Raw genomic sequence first — 20851 nt, forward strand, 5'->3', positions numbered from 1 at the left:
GTTGTTTCTCTAAGACTATTGCTGATGTCTTTCCTCATTGCACTAACACACACCTGAATGCTCCGGACCAGCAAACTGACAAAACTGCATTTATAGAGGTGTTTACACTTGCTGAAGATAAATTAATCAATTGGATTTGATTAGCAGCACCAGGCTGCTACGTATCCTCTTAATTCCAATGGAAGCAGTAAGGTGTAGGCCTACTTGGTTTTTGTTCAGTTAATATTGACACTGTGTAAGTATGTCATGTGTTGTTCATTTGAGGTTGCGTTTTCCTATTTCTAAGAGCTGTAAGGACCGGATTTTCTTTTCTTTTTCAAAGGTATGTCCAGATGTATAAATCTGTAAAACTGAAATAGGATGTGTGTTTTTTCCCACACTGTATTATTCTTCAACTTCTCAAGACAGTTTTAACAATGTGCTACACAAAGCAGATGGGTTTTTACATAACCACATGTTGGATTCAGAATAAACAGAACATTTCAAACAATGCAAAGCAAAACTTTTTAGTTTAATTGTATAATCTAATTTTGTACGGTTTATCTCATCTATGTTACATTATTCAGAATAGTTGACGTTGAACATTTACCAGACCCAATGAGCAAGGCCAGAGAACCGACCAATCAGATGGAAGCATTGAGTTAGTGCTGAGCATGCGCGGTACGTTTCTCTCTTTGGCAGCAACAACAACACACTGGAGCCGAAGCAGTCCGTCTCGCCCCTCCGCTGTCAGCAGCATCACCGTGCCCCCACCGGGTCCGGAGGCAGAGAGGATGATCCAGCGGAACAGCAGCCGAGGATGCGAATGACAGTCATAAGATAATGGCCCTCGATGAACGCAAGTTTCTGACTGTACAGCGCGTGATCAAGTGAGACGACCGTGTAAGTAGAGCGGCGGAGATTGATGTTTCTCTGCTGTACTGTAGGTAGTTGAAGCTAACATAACGCGCTAACGTTAACCGAAGAGACATAAAGAGAGGCAGCTTGCTAGCTTCGGTAACGCCAGCAAGGTTGGCAGCTTTGGGTGTTGTTAACGTTTTCCTCCAGCGCCCCCGCCCCAACCTGGCTCAAAAGCCATTAAAACCAAAGGTAAAGCATTGTGTCTGCAACATTTTGGACAACCCGCACATTTCACCCGCTTCCTAGTTGGGTTAGTATTTCACTCGGACTGTCAGTGTGTTGAACAAAGGAGCTTTAACGGGGGGTGGGGGGCCCGCATGGACAAACACATGCAAAGAGAAGTCGGTTGCTGTTTGTTTTGTGCTCCAATTCATGCTGACACACTTTGGAGGATAACCACACGAGGTCTGACCTGAATATTTAGCTGATACGCTGTGACCTAGCTAATTTTGGTAAAAGTCGCGCAGTAAATCATTACACTGCCGCTTCCTTGGACTCCGACAAGTTGCATGTCTCTTTCGGCAACTGGACTTTGTCCCGCAGCAGTTTATACAGAAGCATAATAATCCATACAATCCATACTGAGTTGATGTGTATCAGCTGACGGCAAGGTTTGACCCTCCTGTGTTTGTATTTATGTTTCTTTTTTTTCATTCAAAGACAGTTTAACAACGATGACAACACATAGGCTTTCTCTCTTCTCTTCTCTTTCTCTCGACAGGCTGGATTTAAATGCCATTTTCCTATTTGGATTAGTCCAAACTGTAAATTGGTCGCAGCCACGCTGTTAAAACTTACAAATCAGCATGATAATAATGTCCTGATATGATTGACTGGAACCCTGGTTTCAAGCGAAATTAGTTCTTAAAGGATTAGTCAACTAATTAATCCACAGTAATTTAATCCAAAGCGATTTTTCATATTGACTGTCAATTTTCCTTTCAGTAGAAGTGCCACCTTCCCAAAGCGCAGGCTTTCTCTGTTTTATATCATTAGGAACTGGACATATTTTGGTTTTTAGATGCTACTGAAGCAGAACTAGACTTATAAGTCTTAATCACAGGGTTTCTAAAGTTATGATGAACATTTTACTGACTAAATATAGCATCGGGTGTATTGCCTGTATGGACAATAATTGCTTGTGAGCCTGATCTGACCAAATCTTGATTAATTAACAAGTCAATTAGTCTTGGGAAATGTTCGAGGCTGTTTGATCTTTCCTTGAAAAGTTATTCAGTCAGTGCAGGCTATTTTCTGAAATCACTAATTGTTTCAAATGGAACGCTTTTGTTTAATTTTGGTCTAAATGTGAGCGTTGTTGAGCAGTCTTTGGAGAAGTAAGCGCGCCACGACCTGAGTCGTCGTTAGCAGGAATCATCTGACAAATTCGTCTGTTTCTGGTTCTTGATCTCATGACACATTAAGACACGGTTATTGCATTGCCTAAAACGGGGAGGATCATACGGCTGGGCTCACCTGTTCAGTCTTGTGGTGTGACTGAAACTTAATCTGGTTGATTATTCAAACATTATTCATACCTCCTTTCCCGGCAGGGTTTAAGACTAGCAGGATGACTGTCTGGTTAACAAGAAGTGAAGGACTCCTTATGCTCCAGCTCCACCTGACCACAGAATGACGTCCACGCTTAGAGATTTCACACCAGTAGATAATTGCACGGCCACTGCCAAGTGCAAACAGCAGGACTTGTAATCCCTGGAATTCCAAAATTCCCTCATCTCCAGACTTCCTGTCCTTATTTAGTATGAGACGGAGAGAGGCGGGCGGATATATGCCGAGAGGTGAAGTGAACTGGAAGTAAACCAGTGTGCACAAAACAGAGAGCCAAGCAGACAGACTGACCTATTAACCACAGTAGCCCCCCCTCACCACCATCCCGCCTCCAGATATATCCGAAAACACGCACACCGGATCCGAGTGAAACTTTTCAAAACATTTGCTCTTCTTCAGCACTGGTAGCGGCTTCTGTTTGGCCCTTATGTCTCATCTTGTCAGTGTGCATTTTCCTTGTCTGTCTCCGCGCTGAAAAGGGAGGCTGAAGACTGGAGGCAGCCAGCCACGTTATTCAAATATTCCAAAGCCAGGTCCAGCCAGCGGACAACTGTAGCCGGCCTAAAAGAAGCTCTTTGTGAAGGCCAGACAGATGGCCATAGAATGAAGACTGTAATGATACCCTCTACAGCCCAATACGTGCACAGACACACGCACTCATTCCACTCATTACAGGATGTAACGGTGTGTGCGTTTAAGACAGACCGAACTGTGTTTGTGAGTAAAAAGGAGAAAGAGGCTGAGGTGGGGAAAATGAGGAAGGAAATGGGGCAGAGGACATTGATGAAGCTGGTGATTATATACATGTGACCAGAGAGAGCGTGTTTGCTTGGTTTGCCGTATATCTGCTGGCTTTCCACACTGTTGATATTTTTTTGTGGTGTCAACAGAACACTCCTCTTACCAAAGAAATAAGATTGGAGAAGGCAGGAGGATAAAGGGGTTTATGAGCTGTTGCTGGGAGAGTCGGAGACCCTGCCGGAGCAGCAATAGTTGTGATTCTTGCAATTCTTTGGATTTGTGCCTGAGAGGCACAGCAAAACTGGTTTGACTCAGGATATCAGTGCTGCATTGTTTAACACTCTCTCAGGCCTTCAGTGTCGGGGGAAACATGTAAACAGTGTAATATCTGCAGATTCTTGTCAAGCACAACATCGGTGGACTCACAGTGGCCAGCTGTGGTAATATTGATCATGCTTTTCATCAGATGACTAACAAATCGATGGCTCGGATATCATTAACCGATCCTTCCAGCCTGCCCTCTTTATAATTATCTCTCAATCTTTCTGGCCTCTTTCCTCTGTCCCTGTGCTTTCTCCTCTGTTTCCTGTAAGATAACATCCTCACTGCAGCACATCAGCTGATCGATCGATGCAGTGATTGATTGAGACCCTCCCTCACCATGCCTCTTTCTCTCTCTCTTCCTTGATCTTCCCAAACTTCTGTCTGGTTATTTTTCCTCAACCTTTCCTCACCATTACTGCATTTCTTTTCATTTATATTTAATACTTTCCTCCTCCCTCCGTCCCTGCCCCCCCCAACCTCGTCTCCCTCCAGTCAATAATCCGCTCTTCTCTTTCAACCTGTGCAGGAAAGAAAAACACTGAACCATGTTGCTCTAAAGTGTGACCTGTGGCGAACGGGGGAGGAGGAAGAGGAGGAGAAGGAGGAAGATAGGCTGGCAGAAACGGACCTGTCACAGCTTCCAGTCGGTGGCCCCTTGCAAGTGTGAAGCAATGGGCAACACAGCCACCAAGTTTCGCAAGGCCCTTGTGGGTGGGGACGAGGCTCTGGCCTGGCAGCTGTACGAGGGGAACCCTCAGTTTAGGGACAGCCTGGACCCAAACGCATCGTACGGAGAGCAGTACCAGCACAACACAGCTCTGCACTATGTATGTCGACATGCCATGACACGTCTGCTCAGGTAAAACATTGCATGTAATTGAATTTTGTACAGTCATCTTTGAGGCTGGGGTTTGTGATGTCTGTGAGCGGTTAACTAATCCAGAAACGACGGCTGTGAGTCATAAAATGGAGTCACACTTAGCGTTTGTCAGGTTTAAGAGATGTCTGCGTTTCAAAGCAAGTAAGGCAATTCGGTGTGCAGGAGGTCCGCAGAGGCCAGTCACATTAGCTGTCACAGTATGTAAATGATGTTAAAGGGCACACGACATGCATTAGCCAAGAGCAACAGTTTGAATCTAATGCAGTCAGACCCTCACCAACCACGATAAACAGCCACAAACAACAACCTGGGAAAAAAATGGCCGCTGACAGTCAGACAAATGCGGCAGATTCAGAACCGGTCCCCGTTCTCAAACCGCTTTTTGTTTTGTTGCGGTCAACGAAGAGAAACCAAAAGTTAGTGTTGCGTCTGCTCTGATCCATCTAATTTAAGAAGAAATGAAAACAGAGCTTTAGTGTGGGTGTGAAATTGAAGCACCACTGTTAAGTCGATTAGATTATGATTGATTGATTTTTTTTTTCCTTGCTGTTTTAATGCTTTAAGCTCACTGATTGGTGTGTATTAAGGGCCTGATTTGATTCAATAGTTACAAAACCAGTTCTGTTTATATATGACACTGAAGTGAATGTATTTAACCTCATTTTACATCACTGCATTGCTTGTACACAGACATGCAGACACATGTTTTTGCCTGTTATACCTACAGACTACCATGCAGAGTTTAGAAGTATACCTTGTGCCCAGGTTATTGTTGATTTAAGGATATAGTTGTGGACATCTATTCAGACATTACATGTGTGGTGACGTTCAGAGGCTTCAGATCTATGGCCACGTCTTCTGTGGCCGTAGCTTTGTCAAAGTGCAGATGCGGCTTGCCTTGCTGCGCACCCCTCAGGTGGCAGAGCTGTGCAGATGGTTGGCTGTTGCTCCAGGAGCAATGGCAGCAACTCGCCACACACGTCTCCAGCTCATACGCAGGCAGATTCAGTAGTTGTTTCCCCCCCCCCCCGCCACTTTTAGCTATGGTACCGCAACTAAAAGGAGGACGCCGTAACTTGTCCGAGAAAAAGACGAGACAGCTTGGATTTGGAGAGCTTCTTGAGAGACTAAACTGAGTGTGTGCACAAAAGAGCTGCCCTTTCAGTTTCTACTGTGTGGAGCACATTGGTAGCATTGTCTGTTACAATGGCTTGGTCTTTGTTTGTTAACTCCCACTCTTACAGTGCCTCCGGACAACATTTCAACAATATTACTTGCTGTGTGGCTCATTATAACTATCCTCGTTTGTAAAGTCTGGGATACGAGTCTGTACTCATTGTCAGTGTTGTGAGAAATGATTATGAGGTATGAATTCCCGCTCTGTACGACCCCCTTTCACAGGCTAGAGGTTACAGCATCCCTGTAAATGCCATCTTTGGTGACATTTGGTCGGGATCTGTGATTTTTTGCCAATATCCTTTCTGACTGATGTCACTTCAAATGATTTAGGATATCAATGGCACTTTCACAGTAGTTTACTTCTGTTTTTTTTATTTTTTTTATCAATACTGGATCTTTCAAAGGAAAATGGATTCTAATCAGTTGGTGTTCAGCAAGTGAGAAAAATAATCTGAGGAGGAGACACGCTGTCGCATTATAATGTGGTCATCTATAAAAGGTCAGAATATGGAGCTGACTTGTGGACACGGTGCCATGATGGCTCTCTCGCCTGTGGATAACTGTTTCTTGGAAGTATTGCCAGTTTAACCAACTCTTAACTGGGATCAGGACTGGTCCAGAGCCAAAACCTGGTTGGTTTTGGTGAAAGTCTCATTAAAATGGGATCCTTAGTTTTGAGGCATTCCTATTCAGCTTCTGAAAAAGTTGAGGCGTGCTCTCTTGTGGTTCTGTGGGAGTTTTCATGAGTCTGGAAAAGTAACAAATGAAAGAAACGAATGAGGTCACGAACATTGTTTCAAATTGTGTATTAGATTTGGAGAAAATGTAAGCAGAAAGTCTCCGTCGCAAACTCAGGATGTGGACAGAGATTGGATCTAATGAAAGCAAAACATGCATCTGGAAAGGACAGATGGGATCTTGTCTCTTACTAACTTACTGGAACATCTCTGCTTCCTTTCTATAGATTTTAACCCTGATCCAGATTTTAACCTGAAAGAATACTTGCTGCGTGGTTATTTTTGTTGAGGTTTTCACAGTCTTCACACTCACTTGAAACAGGTGCACAAAGACACACATACCGGCATCCTTTGCACTGTCAGCAACCTTCTACAGGACAAGAAACATAAAGAAGGGCTGCTAAGTGTAGCTCAACCTGAAATAAAGAGGGCAAACTGAAGGAGCTCAGAGACCAGAGATGTTTCGCTTTCTTTTTTTCTTTTTTTTTGTACCTCCTGCAGAGATAATTAAGCTTCTGGCCATGACCAAGACAGCTGATTCAGTGACTCAGTAGCCTTCCTCTCCTCCTTCTCCTCCCTTTCTTTCCATGATTACAGGAGGAGGGGAGGGGGTGTCATAGGAAGCTGTTGAAAAGGCCAGTCAATTATCTGTGCATCTGTATGTGTGCACACGACCGGGCTTTTTTTTGGGGGGGGGGGGGGGGGTTCTGTGACTCTACAACATGTCTGTTCTGCTTAATGTGTCTGAGCCTGAGAATATTATTCAGGGTGTGCTATTTGTGTTCCTTCCGACTAATCTATAATGGGCCAGAGAGGCGTGCTGAATGTAGCGCTCTGCTCCCGATAAGTATCAGAGGAAATGCTTCTTTGTTCCCGCAGTTCAGTTGGACAGGGACAAGTGGAGAATTCTCAGACAGGATAAAGACGAACGGAGAAGGAGCGTGGGCCGAGAGATGTCTGCTTTTCATATCATTCACAACGTGTATCTGCATCACGCTTATTCGCGCGCTCATAGTCGTCTCTGTGGGTCGGACTGGCGAGTAATCCCATGATATGTGAAAAACTGGGAAATAACAAGTACACCTATTACTGGAAAAGTGGGTGTAGTTCAGGAAATGTAACCCTTCCTCCACAACAACTGTGTGGGCAGTCTCAGAAATGCATAAATAACTGCTCCCCTCTCCCCCCCCGACCCCAGTTTTTCCTTTTTTTTTTTTTTTTTTTTTTTTTTTTTAAAAGGGGCAACCATGTGAATAACATTTCATCGACAAGCTCAATTCCTTCTTGGTCATAAACAACAAACTTGGCTTTATTTGAACGAGCTAAATCAGAATTAAAGAGGGATTTGTACAGTTTTAAGGCTCCCATGAGGCTTCCTGCCCCCACTAAGTATCTGCATGGTCAGAATGGTGTTTGTGCTCCACAACAGCAACAGAGAAAGGTGACCTCCCCCAGCCCGTTGTCTCTAGTGGACTCATATTAGAGCTATTCATTCTGAACATGGGGCTTTGTGCGTGCATATCTGTGTAGAGGTGGTGGTGGTGGGGGGGTGGGGGGGATAATTAGTGATTATTGCTGTGCGAGTGAATTGGCAGTCCACTGTCATTAGAGCAAAGCTGCAGGGGCTTGTTGCAGACAGGATAAGAGGGTCAAAAGGGGGAAAATCAGGGCTGCACACATTCAGAATTCATTTAAAATCTAATTCAATAGTGTGCGCTGCGTCCAAGAAAAAGCAGAATGGGAGAGGATTAACTTTTTTCTTTTTTTTTTTTTTTAACCAGCGGCGTTTTATCATTTCCTTCTTTTATTGAATTTTACATTTGAGCGAATGTTATTTCGTATGCAACACCATCCACTTTGCGCAGCTCGCACAAAAGACTCGGCTGCTTTAGCCTTTAACTATGGGTTGTTGGTTTTTTTTTTTTTAAACGCTGAAACCCAGACACAAAGTGAAAAGTGGAAAAGCAGAACACGCGGAGCCAAATAAGAGTGGAAAGGTAATTAGCAAATGGGGGTTTTGACAGCAGAGAGAAACTATTTGCTAAACAGAACTGCAGCCACATCTTGGCTCCCAGTGCAAGCGGCACATCCATCATCCGCCATGTGCTTGTGTGTCCACACATGCGTCAGCCAGCATGTCCATTAACTCAAAGATGGTAAACAGAAATAGTCAATATTCTGCCATCTTAACCCCCTCCCCCCCTCCTCTTTCTACTATTCCTAACCACCGGCTGTAATTTCACTTCTAAACTTTATCCTCCTGACATCTTGGTATAATCCACACACATCCTGCACCTCTTTTCTTTTCTGCTGCTGTCAGTCCTTCCTCCTCCTGTCTGAACCCCCCGACCTGGTTCTATGCCTGGTGTGTTTGTTTAATCGAATCCCTTCTTTCTTGGCTGCATTGAAAAGGTCGTTCCTGTTCAGCAAAGAGGGAAACCCCAACAAGCGAAATGTGCACAATGAGACGTGCCTCCATGTGCTGTGCCAAGGCCCGCAGATCCTGCTGCTGCCAGAGGGAGCACTGTCACCCCGGCTGGCCCGACCGCAGAGGGACGAGCAGCGCCGTACGGACTGCCTGCAGGTACCAACACATCAGTTAGTTTAGTGAACGCACTGACAAGGCAATGCGAAAGAACTGAACTGTACGAGCTCGTTGCCTTCAACAAATAATGATGCCTCTGCTGCCAGATGATCCTGAGCTGGACCGGCGCCAGGCTGGAGGGAGGCCAGTACGAGAAGGCAAATGTCAACGCCACCGACAACCACCACAGCACCTGTCTCCACTATGCTGCCGCTGCGGGAATGAAGAGCTGCGTGGAGGTGAGACGAAGTCCCCATTTCAAAATGAGCTACATTTACTGTCAGGCTGACCCGTGTTTTTGGAGTTTACAGCCCGTAAAGTACATAAACCGTGTTACGGACTCTGTTGCGTCAGATGTATGGCTTTGTGTTTAATCAAGCAGCCCCTCCTCCTCGCTTGTTTCTTAAGATTTTACAGCTTTGGATTTTGAGGGAACATTTATTTCCTGACGTGAGAGAAAATTAAGCCCAACTCTTTTGTCCTTTTGATACTTACCACTTCCACAGACTGTCTGGTCACACTTCTTTCTTTATGCTCCTTATTAATCCCCCATTTTACCAAAGCGGCTTTTGAATTCTAGCCCTTTCACTTTCCTTTATTTGTCACCATGTCTTTTTTTCTTTTTTCCTCTTGCTTCCATTGTTGTCTCTTATTGTTAATCTGCTGTCTTGTTCGACTCCATTTTAAACGTCTCTCCTCTTTCTCCCTTTTCCTCTCCTCTGTTTTCCGTCCCTCTAGCTGCTGATCCAGAGTGAAGCGGATCTTTTTGTGGAAGATGAGGACAAGTTGACGCCATGCGACCATGCCGAGCGGCACCACCACACCGAGCTGGCTCTCAGCCTGGAGTCGCAGATGGTTTTCTCCTCCGCCTCAGCTCAGCAGTCAAACGCAGATGCACATGGTGAAACCAGCCTGCAACAATACAAGGAGGTGAGACCACAATTTTAAAATCTGGAGGTTTCCTGCTGGCTGGAGTTATTTTTACCCCTTTTAGCCGGTGTTGTGTCTTTGAATCCTTCCCTTTAGATGAATGTCACTACATTGGCGGTATTTTTACTGGGAAATTAATTAAATCCCATGTAGAATATTTATTTAATGATATTTTTGACTTGCTGGTGATGCTTCACCTTACTATGCAGACTGTCGGACTTCATTCATTTTAATGTTCCCCTTTCATAACGTGAAACAAACCAAATACTAATGAGCTTAACTGTGTGTGCGCAGAAACGAGCTTAGATTTCAAAATTGGATTGAAATTGGCTCGATCTGATGTTTAAACTTTTAGTCACGGGCGTTAATCCTCATCCTCATGTTGAGTCATGTTTGCGGCACATCAGCTTGGATTTGCAGAGGGAATGGAGATGAAGTTAGCACAGCAGCTGCTTTTTCTTTTGCACAAGAGAAAATCAGGTGACGATAAGAGAGGTACGCTCACTCAGAGTGTGTTTTATAAAAGGTTCTGCACGTCCTCAAGAACAGTAACCGCTGAGGATACGGGGTTTAATTTTGCTGGGTTCAGCCAAGCAGCAAACGGTGTTCGCCAACACATGAACTGGAATTGCAGCAAGTTGAGTCTCGTTAAAGTTCTGCGTGCTTCTCAGAGCTGGCTCACCCACTCGTCGTGTCTTACTCTTCACACCCAGGTGGTCACCAGTTTGTTTACGAAATTGCCTCCGTTTATATGTTTGCTTGTCATAGCAGGTCACAGCTTAGTGGTTCCGTAGTTTTTTTTTAATAAGCGTGCACATGCCTCACATCCCGTTTCTTAGCGGCTCCTTGCTGTACGGAGGGCACGGGCACAGCGCCGTCGCAGTGGCTGCTGTCAGCTGATAACAGTTTGATCTTCATTCCTGCAGCCAAATCCATGCGAATACATAATCTCTCCGTCCCACAACCACCCACCACTCTGTGCCTCACATCTCAGTCCTTCCCACTTCCTTAAACTTATCACAGTCTAATAGTTTTCCTTTTTTTTGTGTGTGTAATGACTTTTTTTTCTGTCTGTCTTGACGCCTTCACCTTCCATTTGACCTTGTTTTTTCCCCCTTTTTGATCTCTGTTGGTTTTTTTTTCCCCTAATTTTTTATTTCTCTCTGTCCTTTCAGCCTTATGAGGGTCTGAAGCTTCAGGATCTGCGGAGGTTGAAGGACATGTTGATTGTAGAGACTGCAGATATGCTACAAGCCCCCCTCTTCACTGCTGAGGCCCTGCTTCGGGCGCATGGTGCGTGTTTCTTTAGCAGAGGAAGACGGCATGCTTTCATTGCTTTTATGTGTTCTCTGCACTTCGGCTTACATGCACGACTTACTCCTCCTGTCAGATTGGGACAGAGAGAAGCTACTGGAAGCCTGGATGTCAGATGCTGAGGGCTGCTGCCAGCGCTCCGGTGTGGCCATGCCGACCCCGCCGCCCAGCGGCTACAATGCCTGGGACACCCTGCCATCTCCTCGCACTCCGAGGACACCACGCTCACCCCTAACACTAACCCTCACGTCCCCCACTGACAGCTGCCTCACACCTGGAGAGGAGGGCCTGGCCACGGTGAGCAGGGGTGGAAGAATTGAGAGCCTTACGTGTTTTCATATGAAAATACTAGAATCTCTTCATCAAAATGAAGCAAAGGAGCAGAAGTGTTTTCAGCTAAATCTACTTGTGATCAGGATACCATATGTAGTGAACAGCTTGCTGTCCTGCTCTATCTGGTAGAGAGGAGAGGCTGAGTTGAATTTGTGTCATGTGTCTAAGTCGTTTGGCAGCAGCAGGTTCATGTTTAATCCTCCTAGAACAAAGGGGGCCACAGGCCATCTCACAAGCATTCATTCTTTCTGTTCTTTGTACTTTGTACTACTAAAATGTTCAGACCTCAACGTTTGCGCTCCTTTTACCTCCTTTCAAAGGTGCGCATTTAACAAGATAAAGGATGCTTATCTTTAAAGGTTTGGCAGTGTTTGAGAAGCATGGTTAACTATAGTGGGGTAATAAAACAATCCCTCTAACATTACATTTCAGCAGACTCCACTCTCATCTGCACAATCATAGAAAAGCTTGATTGCCAAAGGTTTCACAGCAGAAACCATTGTTGATGTTGCTCCTATTGCCTCCTTCCTGTGAAAGTCCAACACTATAAACATGCTTTTTTTTTTTCCCCGGTCTCCCTCCAGTGTGGAATCTGTCTCTGCTCCATCTCAGTGTTTGAGGACCCGGTGGACATGTCCTGTGGCCACGAGTTCTGCAGATCCTGCTGGGAGGGGTAGGAGCCAGAGTTTTAATATAAAGGCTTTTGTGTGTGTTGAAGCAGATTGGTTTCACGTTTCCTTTGTATGTGTGTTTCTCAGGTTCCTTAATGTAAAGATTCAGGAGGGCGATGCCCACAATATCTTCTGCCCAGCATACGACTGCTACCACTTAGTACCAGTGCATGTGATAGAGAGTGTGGTCTCCAGAGAGATGGACCAACGGTATCTACAGTTTGATATAAAGGTAGAAAACACAACATGCAAATTCTTTTGAATGCACACTCAAATGAAAAGTAGTGTTTCCTTTCTTTTATGTCATTGTTCTACTTCTTTTCCAAGTTTTTTCTGCGTCTTTTCTCTAACATTTACGTCTCCTCTCTCTCTCTCTCATCTCCTTTTGTTCTTCAGGCATTCGTGGAGAACAATCCAGCCATCCGCTGGTGTCCCGCAGCTCGTTGTGAACGAGCGGTGAGGCTCACCCGACCAGGCCCCGGAGAGAATGACCCTCACAGCTTCCCCTTGCTGCCCTCTCCAGCTGTCGATTGTGGCAAGGGTCACCTCTTCTGCTGGTAGATGCCATGACGGGTTTTATTTTTATTTAGGCCATTAGAAACTTGACAAAATGCTAAATGGCTTCTTATAATCACCAATTTTTTAGTTAAAAACCTTTTTGGGAAACTAAATTTGTAGAAAAACAAAACAGGCAGTGGGAGAGCTTACACTTTATGCTCATTGCAGGGCATAAAAATAAAACAATCAGGCTTTTAAAAATATATGATAAGGGCGGTGAGGTGATTAGAAAGAGAAAATAAGGAGGGGATAAAGTAAAGTCCAGAAATAGTGCCCATTTTCATACTTCACTTTGCTTTAGCTGCATGGTCCATGTATTCTACTACACCCAGTTCTCTGTGTTTCACCCCTTCATGTCTGCAGGGAGTGCCTCGGCGAGGCCCATGAACCATGTGACTGTCAGATGTGGAGGAACTGGCTCCAGAAGGTCACAGAAATGAAGCCTGAGGAATGTAAGCCTGTCCTTGTGTTGTTATTGTTTCCAGCAATTTTCAGCGTCACCAGGGGATCATTTTAGCCGCACTTCAGTACTCTGGCACCACAGCAGGTCATTTAACAGCAGCTGTCAGGACTTCCTACCATAAAGTGTCTTGTATGTTGTTTACATGTTGGAGCGCGTCTGCAGGGCTGCTGTTGCTAAAGTGTGTTTTCCACAGTGGCGGGTGTGAGCGAGGCCTTTGAAGACGCTGCTAACTGCCTGTGGCTGTTGACCAACTCCAAACCATGTGCCAACTGCAAGTCGCCCATTCAGAAGAATGAGGGCTGCAACCACATGCAGTGTGCCAAGGTACACGCACAATTCTGTAATGTCTCATCATTTATCAGCACAATGATGGCTGCTACATCACAATGGGTCTGTATTTGACAGAAAAAACGGTCGGATAAACCCTGCTGTCTTTGTCTCTGCCTGTAGTGTAAATACGACTTTTGTTGGATCTGTCTGGAGGAATGGAAGAAGCACAGCTCATCTACAGGAGGCTACTATCGCTGTACTCGCTATGAGGTCATTCAGCAGCTAGAGGAGCAGTCCAAAGAGATGACTGTAGAGGTATAGACACTCGGCACGCTCTCAGGATACACAGTATTGCCTGTGTATGTACTCGGATCACATAAAAGCTCTCACTGGTATAAAATGTCCGCATTATTTTCACACAAAATACATTTCACCTGCTCGCATCTGTACCTGCAAGAGCTTCTCCATCACCTGTCACAAAATACTCTTTTGAAGCTTTTGTTCAAATGCCCCGCAGCATAACTGTACAAACCAAACACTGTGAATGGAAGCGGAGTCTCTTTTCTATCTGCAGGCAGAAAAGAAGCACAAAAGTTTTCAGGAGCTGGACCGTTTCATGCACTACTACACTCGCTTCAGGAACCACGAACACAGTTACAAGGTACAAACGCACATTTCTATCGACGCAGAGCCCGCTTGAAACGGCCTCCTGTTGCTCGATGTTCACTACTTGCTACGTGTTTCCCTCCGTTTGTGTGTAGTTGGAGCAGAAGCTACTAAAAACGGCCAAAGAAAAGATGGAGCAGCTGAGCAGAGCCTTCATTAGCCGTAAGCATGTAGCACTGAAGCCTCGCTTTTTCCAGGCGGTGAAACGTGAATCCAGCCTGTAATGTGAGACATCTCGAGTCAGCTCGATGCGCATGTTTTCCGCTGCAGGTGAGGGAACTCCTCCAGACACACGTTTCATCGAGGACGGTGTGACCGAACTGCTGAAGACGCGGCGCGTGCTGAAGTGCTCTTACCCCTACGGCTTCTTCCTGCAGCAAGGCAGCACCCAGAAAGAGATATTTGAGCTCATGCAGGTAATCTAATAACAACTTTTAAGCCCCTCCGGGGAATTCCACAACCTACTGTTTCCATTAAATCCTGCACTGCGTCAAACAGAGAAATTGCTGTTTGCTAATTATTTGGCTTTAGTTCTCACATTTTGGGGGGTAAGTCATTTGGAAGATATAAATTACTTGCACAGTGGGACTTTTTCCTTGTCATTCACTCTGTGAGATTGATATTCCTGAGACTCTTTGGATGAAGAGCAGCACGAAAATACATTTACTATGTTAACATTTAACCTGAAATCTAAAATGCTGTTGGTGGAGCTTGTGATTTGCATCATTGCATTGTTTAATATTTGTTTTTGAAGGTCAGAAATCCAAGTTAGTTTGCCTTTGTTTGGTGCATGTTTTCTGTTGTCTTTTTGAGTAACATTAAAGAAATGATGCTCTTGAGGTAATTACTCACAGATGCAGATTCTTTAAACTAATCTGAAACCCCAGATTTCACTTAATCTTTCTCAGATGTCTAATTTAGTTCTTGAATTTTCACTTTCTTTCTTTTTTTTTTTTTTAAATCGACCGTTCGAGTTGGAAGTCATTGGTCTGTCTCCCGTCTCTCTGTCTTCCCAGACTGATCTGGAGATGGTGGTGGAGGATCTGGCCCAGAAGGTCAACCGGCCGTACCTGAGGACGCCGTGCCACAAGATAATCAGCGCGGCGCGCCTGGTGCAGCAGAAGAGGCAGGAGTTCCTGGCATCGGTGGCCCGTGGCGTCGCTCCCAATGACTCTCCTGAGCTCCCCCGCAGGAAGTAAACAGAAACCCGCTAATAAGTGGTCTTGTTCTTGTTTATTTTGACTGTACATAGACAATGACAGGGATATGGGTGATTATGCTGTTAATCTGTGTTTCAGTTACCCTGGAGGATCATGGGACTGGGAGTACCTCGGCTTCGCATCCCCTGAGGTGAGCAAAGAAACTCCTTTTGTACCAGTGAAAACACTAACATGTATGTTCTGCCAACCTTTTAGTTAGTGCTTCCTATGCTTTCTGACCTGCTTGTGTGTGAGGTCTAATTAATGCATGACAGCGGCGGCGGCTGACGTAGTTTGCTTATGTGTGTTAAGATGGGAAGTCGTCACTCTGTGCTGGGAGCAGGAGATCACAGAGACAGACAGTCGCAGGTAATGCTCCATAGTTTCCTGGCATAATGCATGAGAGCGTTACCTTTTGTCTGTGCTTAAGACTGTGACGCTGCTCGGCATAGATCATCTGACGAAAAAAGCCACTTTGAGTTGGGCCTTATAATTACCTAACCACCCCCCCCCCGAATGCCTCTTTGCAGGATTATGCTGACATCCAGTACCGTCGCAGACACCGGCCACGACGCCGAGGAGAAATGCTGAGTCTGCACAGCCTTAGAAGCAGCAGCAACACACCAGAGACCAACAGAAGGAGTGACAACACAGGTGCACCAGCAATTTCATCGACCTGTATGACTTCTCTTTCACCAAAAAGGAACAATTCTGCTCTGATTTTCTCTAACGCCACAAATGCTATTTAATGCTGGTCCCTCAGTCTTAAGATATATATTTTTCTAAAAGTGAGGCCGTCATTTGTTTTTAAAAGTCATAAATTAATTTTTGAAAAGTCTCACCTTTGTTTCAACTGTTGCACAAAAGTGTTTCTAAATCCAAATAAATTATGTCATTGCACGCTTTTTTTGGGGGGGCAATTTATGTATCTGTGAGGAAGTTCTTAAATTTACCTCTGAGGTGCGTTCAAAAACTTTTAAAAAGCCTTAAATCCAGCTTGCCGTCACTTGCAGAAACCCCATTTTTATATCGGTGTATTTGCACTAAGAGTTCTAAGCCAGGTTCATTTCTTGCCCCTGTCAACAACGTTGACTTGTTACTGCAGCAGACAACCAGCAAATGGGATTTTAGTTTATTGCTCCATCAATCTGGTCCGATCGAATCACGCAGACACTTTGATCACTGGGGTCAAATTATAATCGAGCCGTGTTGTGCAGGCGTTGTTTTACTGTGATATTTGTTTTTCAGAAGGCACGGAGCGGAGCGAGGGTCGCAGGAGAGCACTGGGCTCCCTCGACGAAGATGACCCCAACATCCTTCTAGCCATTCAACTGTCGCTCCAGGAGTCCCGCAGAGAGCGAGGCCTGGAGGGAGGGGTGGAGCTGGAGCGAGGACTGGACAGAGGACATGACAGGAGGCCAGCAGGAGATCTGGCTGATGTTGCTTTGCACTCTCTCAACACAGATGGTCCTCCTGGAGCCAGAGGCTCATCCTTCCCCACTTCCCTCCTGGATCCTCCCCGACCCCCAACCAGGACAGACTCCACCTCGAAGCCATCCATATCAAACTCCCTCCCTCTCCCTCCCCCGCCTCCCTCCCTCAGCGCAGAGCTGCTGGAGCTGGGAGACAGCCTTATGAAACTGGGGAACATGACCACTTCATATGACGCGCACACACAGGAGCAGCTCTGCTCACAACACACATACAACCACAGTGCACTAACTGCTCCCTACACCACTGAACCTGCCTACAGCGACTGCAGCCATAGACAAGACCAGAGCACGCTGACGACTCCATATGTGCTCGATCATATCACCATCACAGATCCTCGTCACGACGCTAAAGATCAGAGCTACTGCCACTCCTCTGCTTATTCAGCTGAGGCTGAACACACTGCCTCGTGTGCACTTGAACATTCTCCAAACCCCACACGTCCCAGTTCATATACCAGGGAACATGGAGGCACGTGTGACAGCACCCCAAAACCAGACAGCTCTTACCACCCCTGCCCGGAGCGCAGTAGCTCTTACACGGCAGAGCGTCCCGCCTCGTACGCCCTTGAGCAACCTCTGAGGTCAGAATCCCAACCACCTGTCCAGTTGTGCCTGCCATCTCCAGAGCTCGAGCCGGAGCTGCTGCTTTCACCGGTGATTCCCCCAGGGGGCCCTTTCACCCCCAGCGACCCTCAGAGTCTGGAGCCTTTGGACCCAACAGCCAGTGCTCAGCTGTTGGACAACATCATGGCCTGGTTTAACAACAACATAAACCCCCAGAACAACCCCCAAAGCCTGGCTCTCATCCCCTCCCCACCCACCACAGAAACGGACTCCTCCCCTGACACACACACTGAGGCTGAGACTGAGAGCCAGACCTCCAGGGATGTGACCCCCGCCTCAATCTGGCAGCCCCTGGAGGGCGAGCTGGAAACAGAACGGGGGGAAGCGAGTCGGCAAACATCAGAGGGCCAGAAGATGGCGAGGCCCAGCTCTCTGGAGCTGGAAAACAGAGATGCTGGAGAAGAGGGTGTGGACGCAGGGTGTGTGGCTGACCTGTCGCTGGACGAAGCGCGCACACACCCGAGCTCACACCCCCAACTGGGAAACAGTCCCACGAGCAGCGCCCGGGCCACAGACAGAGACTTGGACCCCGTCCTTCAGTCAGAGGGGGAGCGTTCACCTGAGGAGTGGGAGGAGCAAGAACACTTAGTGTGACAGCGACAGGACAGTGTCCAGAGAACGTCAAGCCAAGTACAGGAAGGGAAGAGGATGTAGAAAGAAAGCTTAAGACGGTCTGTCTGGTGGAGTGTTTACTGTATGTACCATACTGTATCTAGAGAGGACAGACTTTGTCCAGTAAAGATGATGTCACATGCAGTTTGATTATTTTTAAGTGCTTTCTGTCTGCTGTAAAAACAGACAAACTTTTTTCCTTAAAACAAATGAGTGTTTAAAACCGAGTTCATCAAAGGAAAGCTACTGATATCATCACATAAAACGCTCCAGTGTTTTGTTTTCTATTTACTCCCCTGCCTCTTGTATTTTATCTTCTTAGTTTGTTCAGGGTGAAGTTTTGGTGCTGATATCCAAACTTGCCTCGTATAGCAACACCTGATCGACACACTGACCCAACCACAAGCCTGTTCAGAGCTCCAAGAGCCAAACAAGGAGATAGCTGTAACCTTGGAGCCTGTTTAGCGTGCTGTACAATCAGATCTGATTCTGGACCTTTCGTGCACACTGTGCCTGTTTTGTTAGTGCCAACAAAGAACCGATTGCTCCTTTCAATCGGCTGCGAAGAAAGACGACACGCCTGCAAACATCACACCGCTACCGAATGGTGTCATCATTCCTTTAAGTGATGTTTAAGGTCTCTGCACAGGAAGGTCAAAGGTCTTAGCTAAAAAGCAGTGTGTTTCTTGAGTTGGTGCTTATTTTTAGGGGGTTTGAGCTGTGTTTTCGCCGCTCGGTGCACCGCCTGCTACACATTTCAGAACGTTCCCCGACTATCGGAGGCGAGCATCTGGAGTGCAGTACTGAACTCACTTTGGCTCATAATTTATTTCTGTGTGCAAAACTCTCAATGCACTTTGCCCTGCTCTTAAATTTGCCAGCACGTCTCCGATGAAACACTAAAGGAAAACCGTTATAAAGGAATTGACCCAAAGTTTAGTGCGTGTCGCATGTGACCCGAGGCTTTCTAGTGGACTGCATTGATGTAACAAAGTATGCAGAAATCTTGGCTGAAAATTCAAATTTATAGCAATAATGTGGAGGAATAAGTGCAACTTTAAGGTCTTGAAGGCCTCGTGTGCTGCTGTTCCTGTGGAAGCTACTTTGACTTTGGTTCATAGTTTAAAGGTTTTTGTCACCGGTGGTCTGATGTTGCATTAAAGTACCGCTCTTGGTCATCTCCTAAAGACGGTACCTACTGTAATACTGGAAGGTTTCTAACACACCAAAGTTTACCGTAACAGGCCCCGAACACACCGTCATATTTCCACAGTGATTTTTTTTAATACTTTCGCGCTGATTTATTCGTTCGGTTCCAAGCAGTTTGGCCTCTGCTTATATGGTGTCTGAACTCGTGCTGTGTGTTTAACCCGAGCGGCTGTTTGGATTGAGAGTTTTGCACATTGAGTCGGAGCCAAAGCAACCAGAAAAATACTCTAAATAAATACAATGACAGTTGTGTAACTGCTATGTATCATATCTGCTGGTTCAGTGCGCTGTTATCGGCGGGATGTGGGCTGGGTGTTTACTGTAATTTATCCTTTATATTCCTTTATTCCTTATCATAGAAATGACCTTCCTTCGAGTTGAGACTGGAGTCATTGGGTCTGTGTGCCTTTTTTTATTTTAATCATATTTGTTGATATTTATTAAAGCTATTGATTTTTAAACAATGATAAACAAAGTTGCTATAGAAAGATAATGGAGAATACACCACTTTGATACACATGATTTGTCATTAAATGACTGGTTTATCTTACTTTGATGTTGCCCTACAGCGACTGCGCCTGTGTTTTTGGCCACTTTACTGACTGAAGCTGCTTTAAGGCTGCCTGGAGAAAGTTTCATGCTATAATGAACAACCATTCATCTGGTTGTTCAAACCTAGTTGACCTTTGATTGAAAGAGGCACTTGGCATGTGACTCTTAGATTATCGTTCAGCCTCGAAGCTTTTTTTTTTTTTTTTTTTTTAAATCTTTCTGCTCAGCCATAATGTTTACAGGGAAATTAAACACTGCCTGCTGTGATGAGAAATTATTTCTTTGGCTATTGACATGAGAATAATGGGGTGTTTTAATCAAACTTTCTTGGCACGACATCCTGTTTAAGAGCGACCTCTGATTCAGTTGAAATATTTCCTTTTAGGAGAGAAATGTCACAAGTGATAGTTTGGGATTTAAGCTTGTTCAAAGTGTGAAATTTGAAGTGAGTAAAATGCCCTCCCCCCCTTAGACATATTAAAGTTTTAACTGTGAAGGTGCTGATCAGGTTATACTTGCCCAGTCTGACATTTCATAAAACCTACTGGGATGTGAGGGCGACTGGTGTCGCCTGAATCTAGGGTTTTTATTTTTATTTTGCACAGTCATGTTGCAAACACATACTGGCAGGCAACACTAGGAAGAATGGCGGCTTTCTCTTTTCTTTTTTTTTTTGTATTTGTTTTTCATTTAAGAGTGGACTGATGGTGTTGGATGAATGGTCCTGTGCCATTTTGTGCGCCACACATTATGTTAATGGTTTAATGCGCCCTCAGCCAACAGCTTCATAATTCAAAAACATTAAATTGCACACTCATAGATTATACTTGATACATTCCCAGCAGGACTCAAGAAGGGTTTGATGTGTGGCCAAATCTATAAATGAAAGTATCAGTGCAAAGTTTACTCTAAATAAAAAGAACTGAAAGTGTGTTGCTTTGGTTTTTATTAAGTCCTCTACCTGATAATCATCTGTAGCTGCTCCACTTGACTGTGATGTTTCTTATCCTGAAAGATTTCATATACACAGTAATTCTTTGTCA

General features: G+C 45.3%; 1 protein-coding gene across 2 annotated transcripts; it reads left to right on the forward strand.

Annotated features, from left to right (window-relative positions):
- The first annotated feature begins 674 nt into the window (after positions 1-674).
- Positions 675-20741, forward strand: LOC140275666 (ankyrin repeat and IBR domain-containing protein 1-like). 2 transcript variants are annotated; one of them, XM_072371179.1, is made up of 21 exons: positions 675-882; positions 4061-4393; positions 8743-8914; positions 9022-9153; positions 9653-9844; positions 11020-11137; positions 11235-11455; positions 12076-12164; positions 12250-12394; positions 12559-12719; positions 13084-13172; positions 13377-13507; positions 13634-13768; positions 14028-14114; positions 14215-14281; positions 14390-14535; positions 15136-15314; positions 15418-15469; positions 15631-15687; positions 15849-15972; positions 16567-20741. In XM_072371179.1, exons 2-21 carry the CDS (start codon positions 4206-4208, stop codon positions 18027-18029), a joined length of 3948 nt encoding a protein of 1315 aa, XP_072227280.1. In that variant the 5' UTR covers positions 675-882; positions 4061-4205; the 3' UTR covers positions 18030-20741. The 2 variants fall into 2 exon arrangements, with proteins under 2 accessions (XP_072227280.1, XP_072227281.1); XM_072371180.1 differs by lacking the exon at positions 15631-15687.
- Positions 20742-20851: the final 110 nt, after the last annotated feature.

Source organism: Leuresthes tenuis, unplaced genomic scaffold (assembly GCF_036924035.1).
Source record: "Leuresthes tenuis unplaced genomic scaffold, fLeuTen1.0.hap1 SCAF_18, whole genome shotgun sequence".
In the NCBI taxonomy this organism is placed as follows: domain Eukaryota; kingdom Metazoa; phylum Chordata; class Actinopteri; order Atheriniformes; family Atherinopsidae; genus Leuresthes; species Leuresthes tenuis.

Excerpts from the sequence above, each read along its gene's own strand:
- LOC140275666 (XM_072371179.1), top strand. The coding sequence starts at position 4,206 with ATGGGCAACACAGCCACCAAGTTTCGCAAGGCCCTTGTGGGTGGGGAC. Across the intron at positions 12,165-12,249 it reads TGCAGATCCTGCTGGGAGGG|GTTCCTTAATGTAAAGATTC; the intron begins GTAGGAGCCAGA and ends TGTGTTTCTCAG. Across the intron at positions 13,173-13,376 it reads AGAAATGAAGCCTGAGGAAT|TGGCGGGTGTGAGCGAGGCC; the intron begins GTAAGCCTGTCC and ends TGTTTTCCACAG.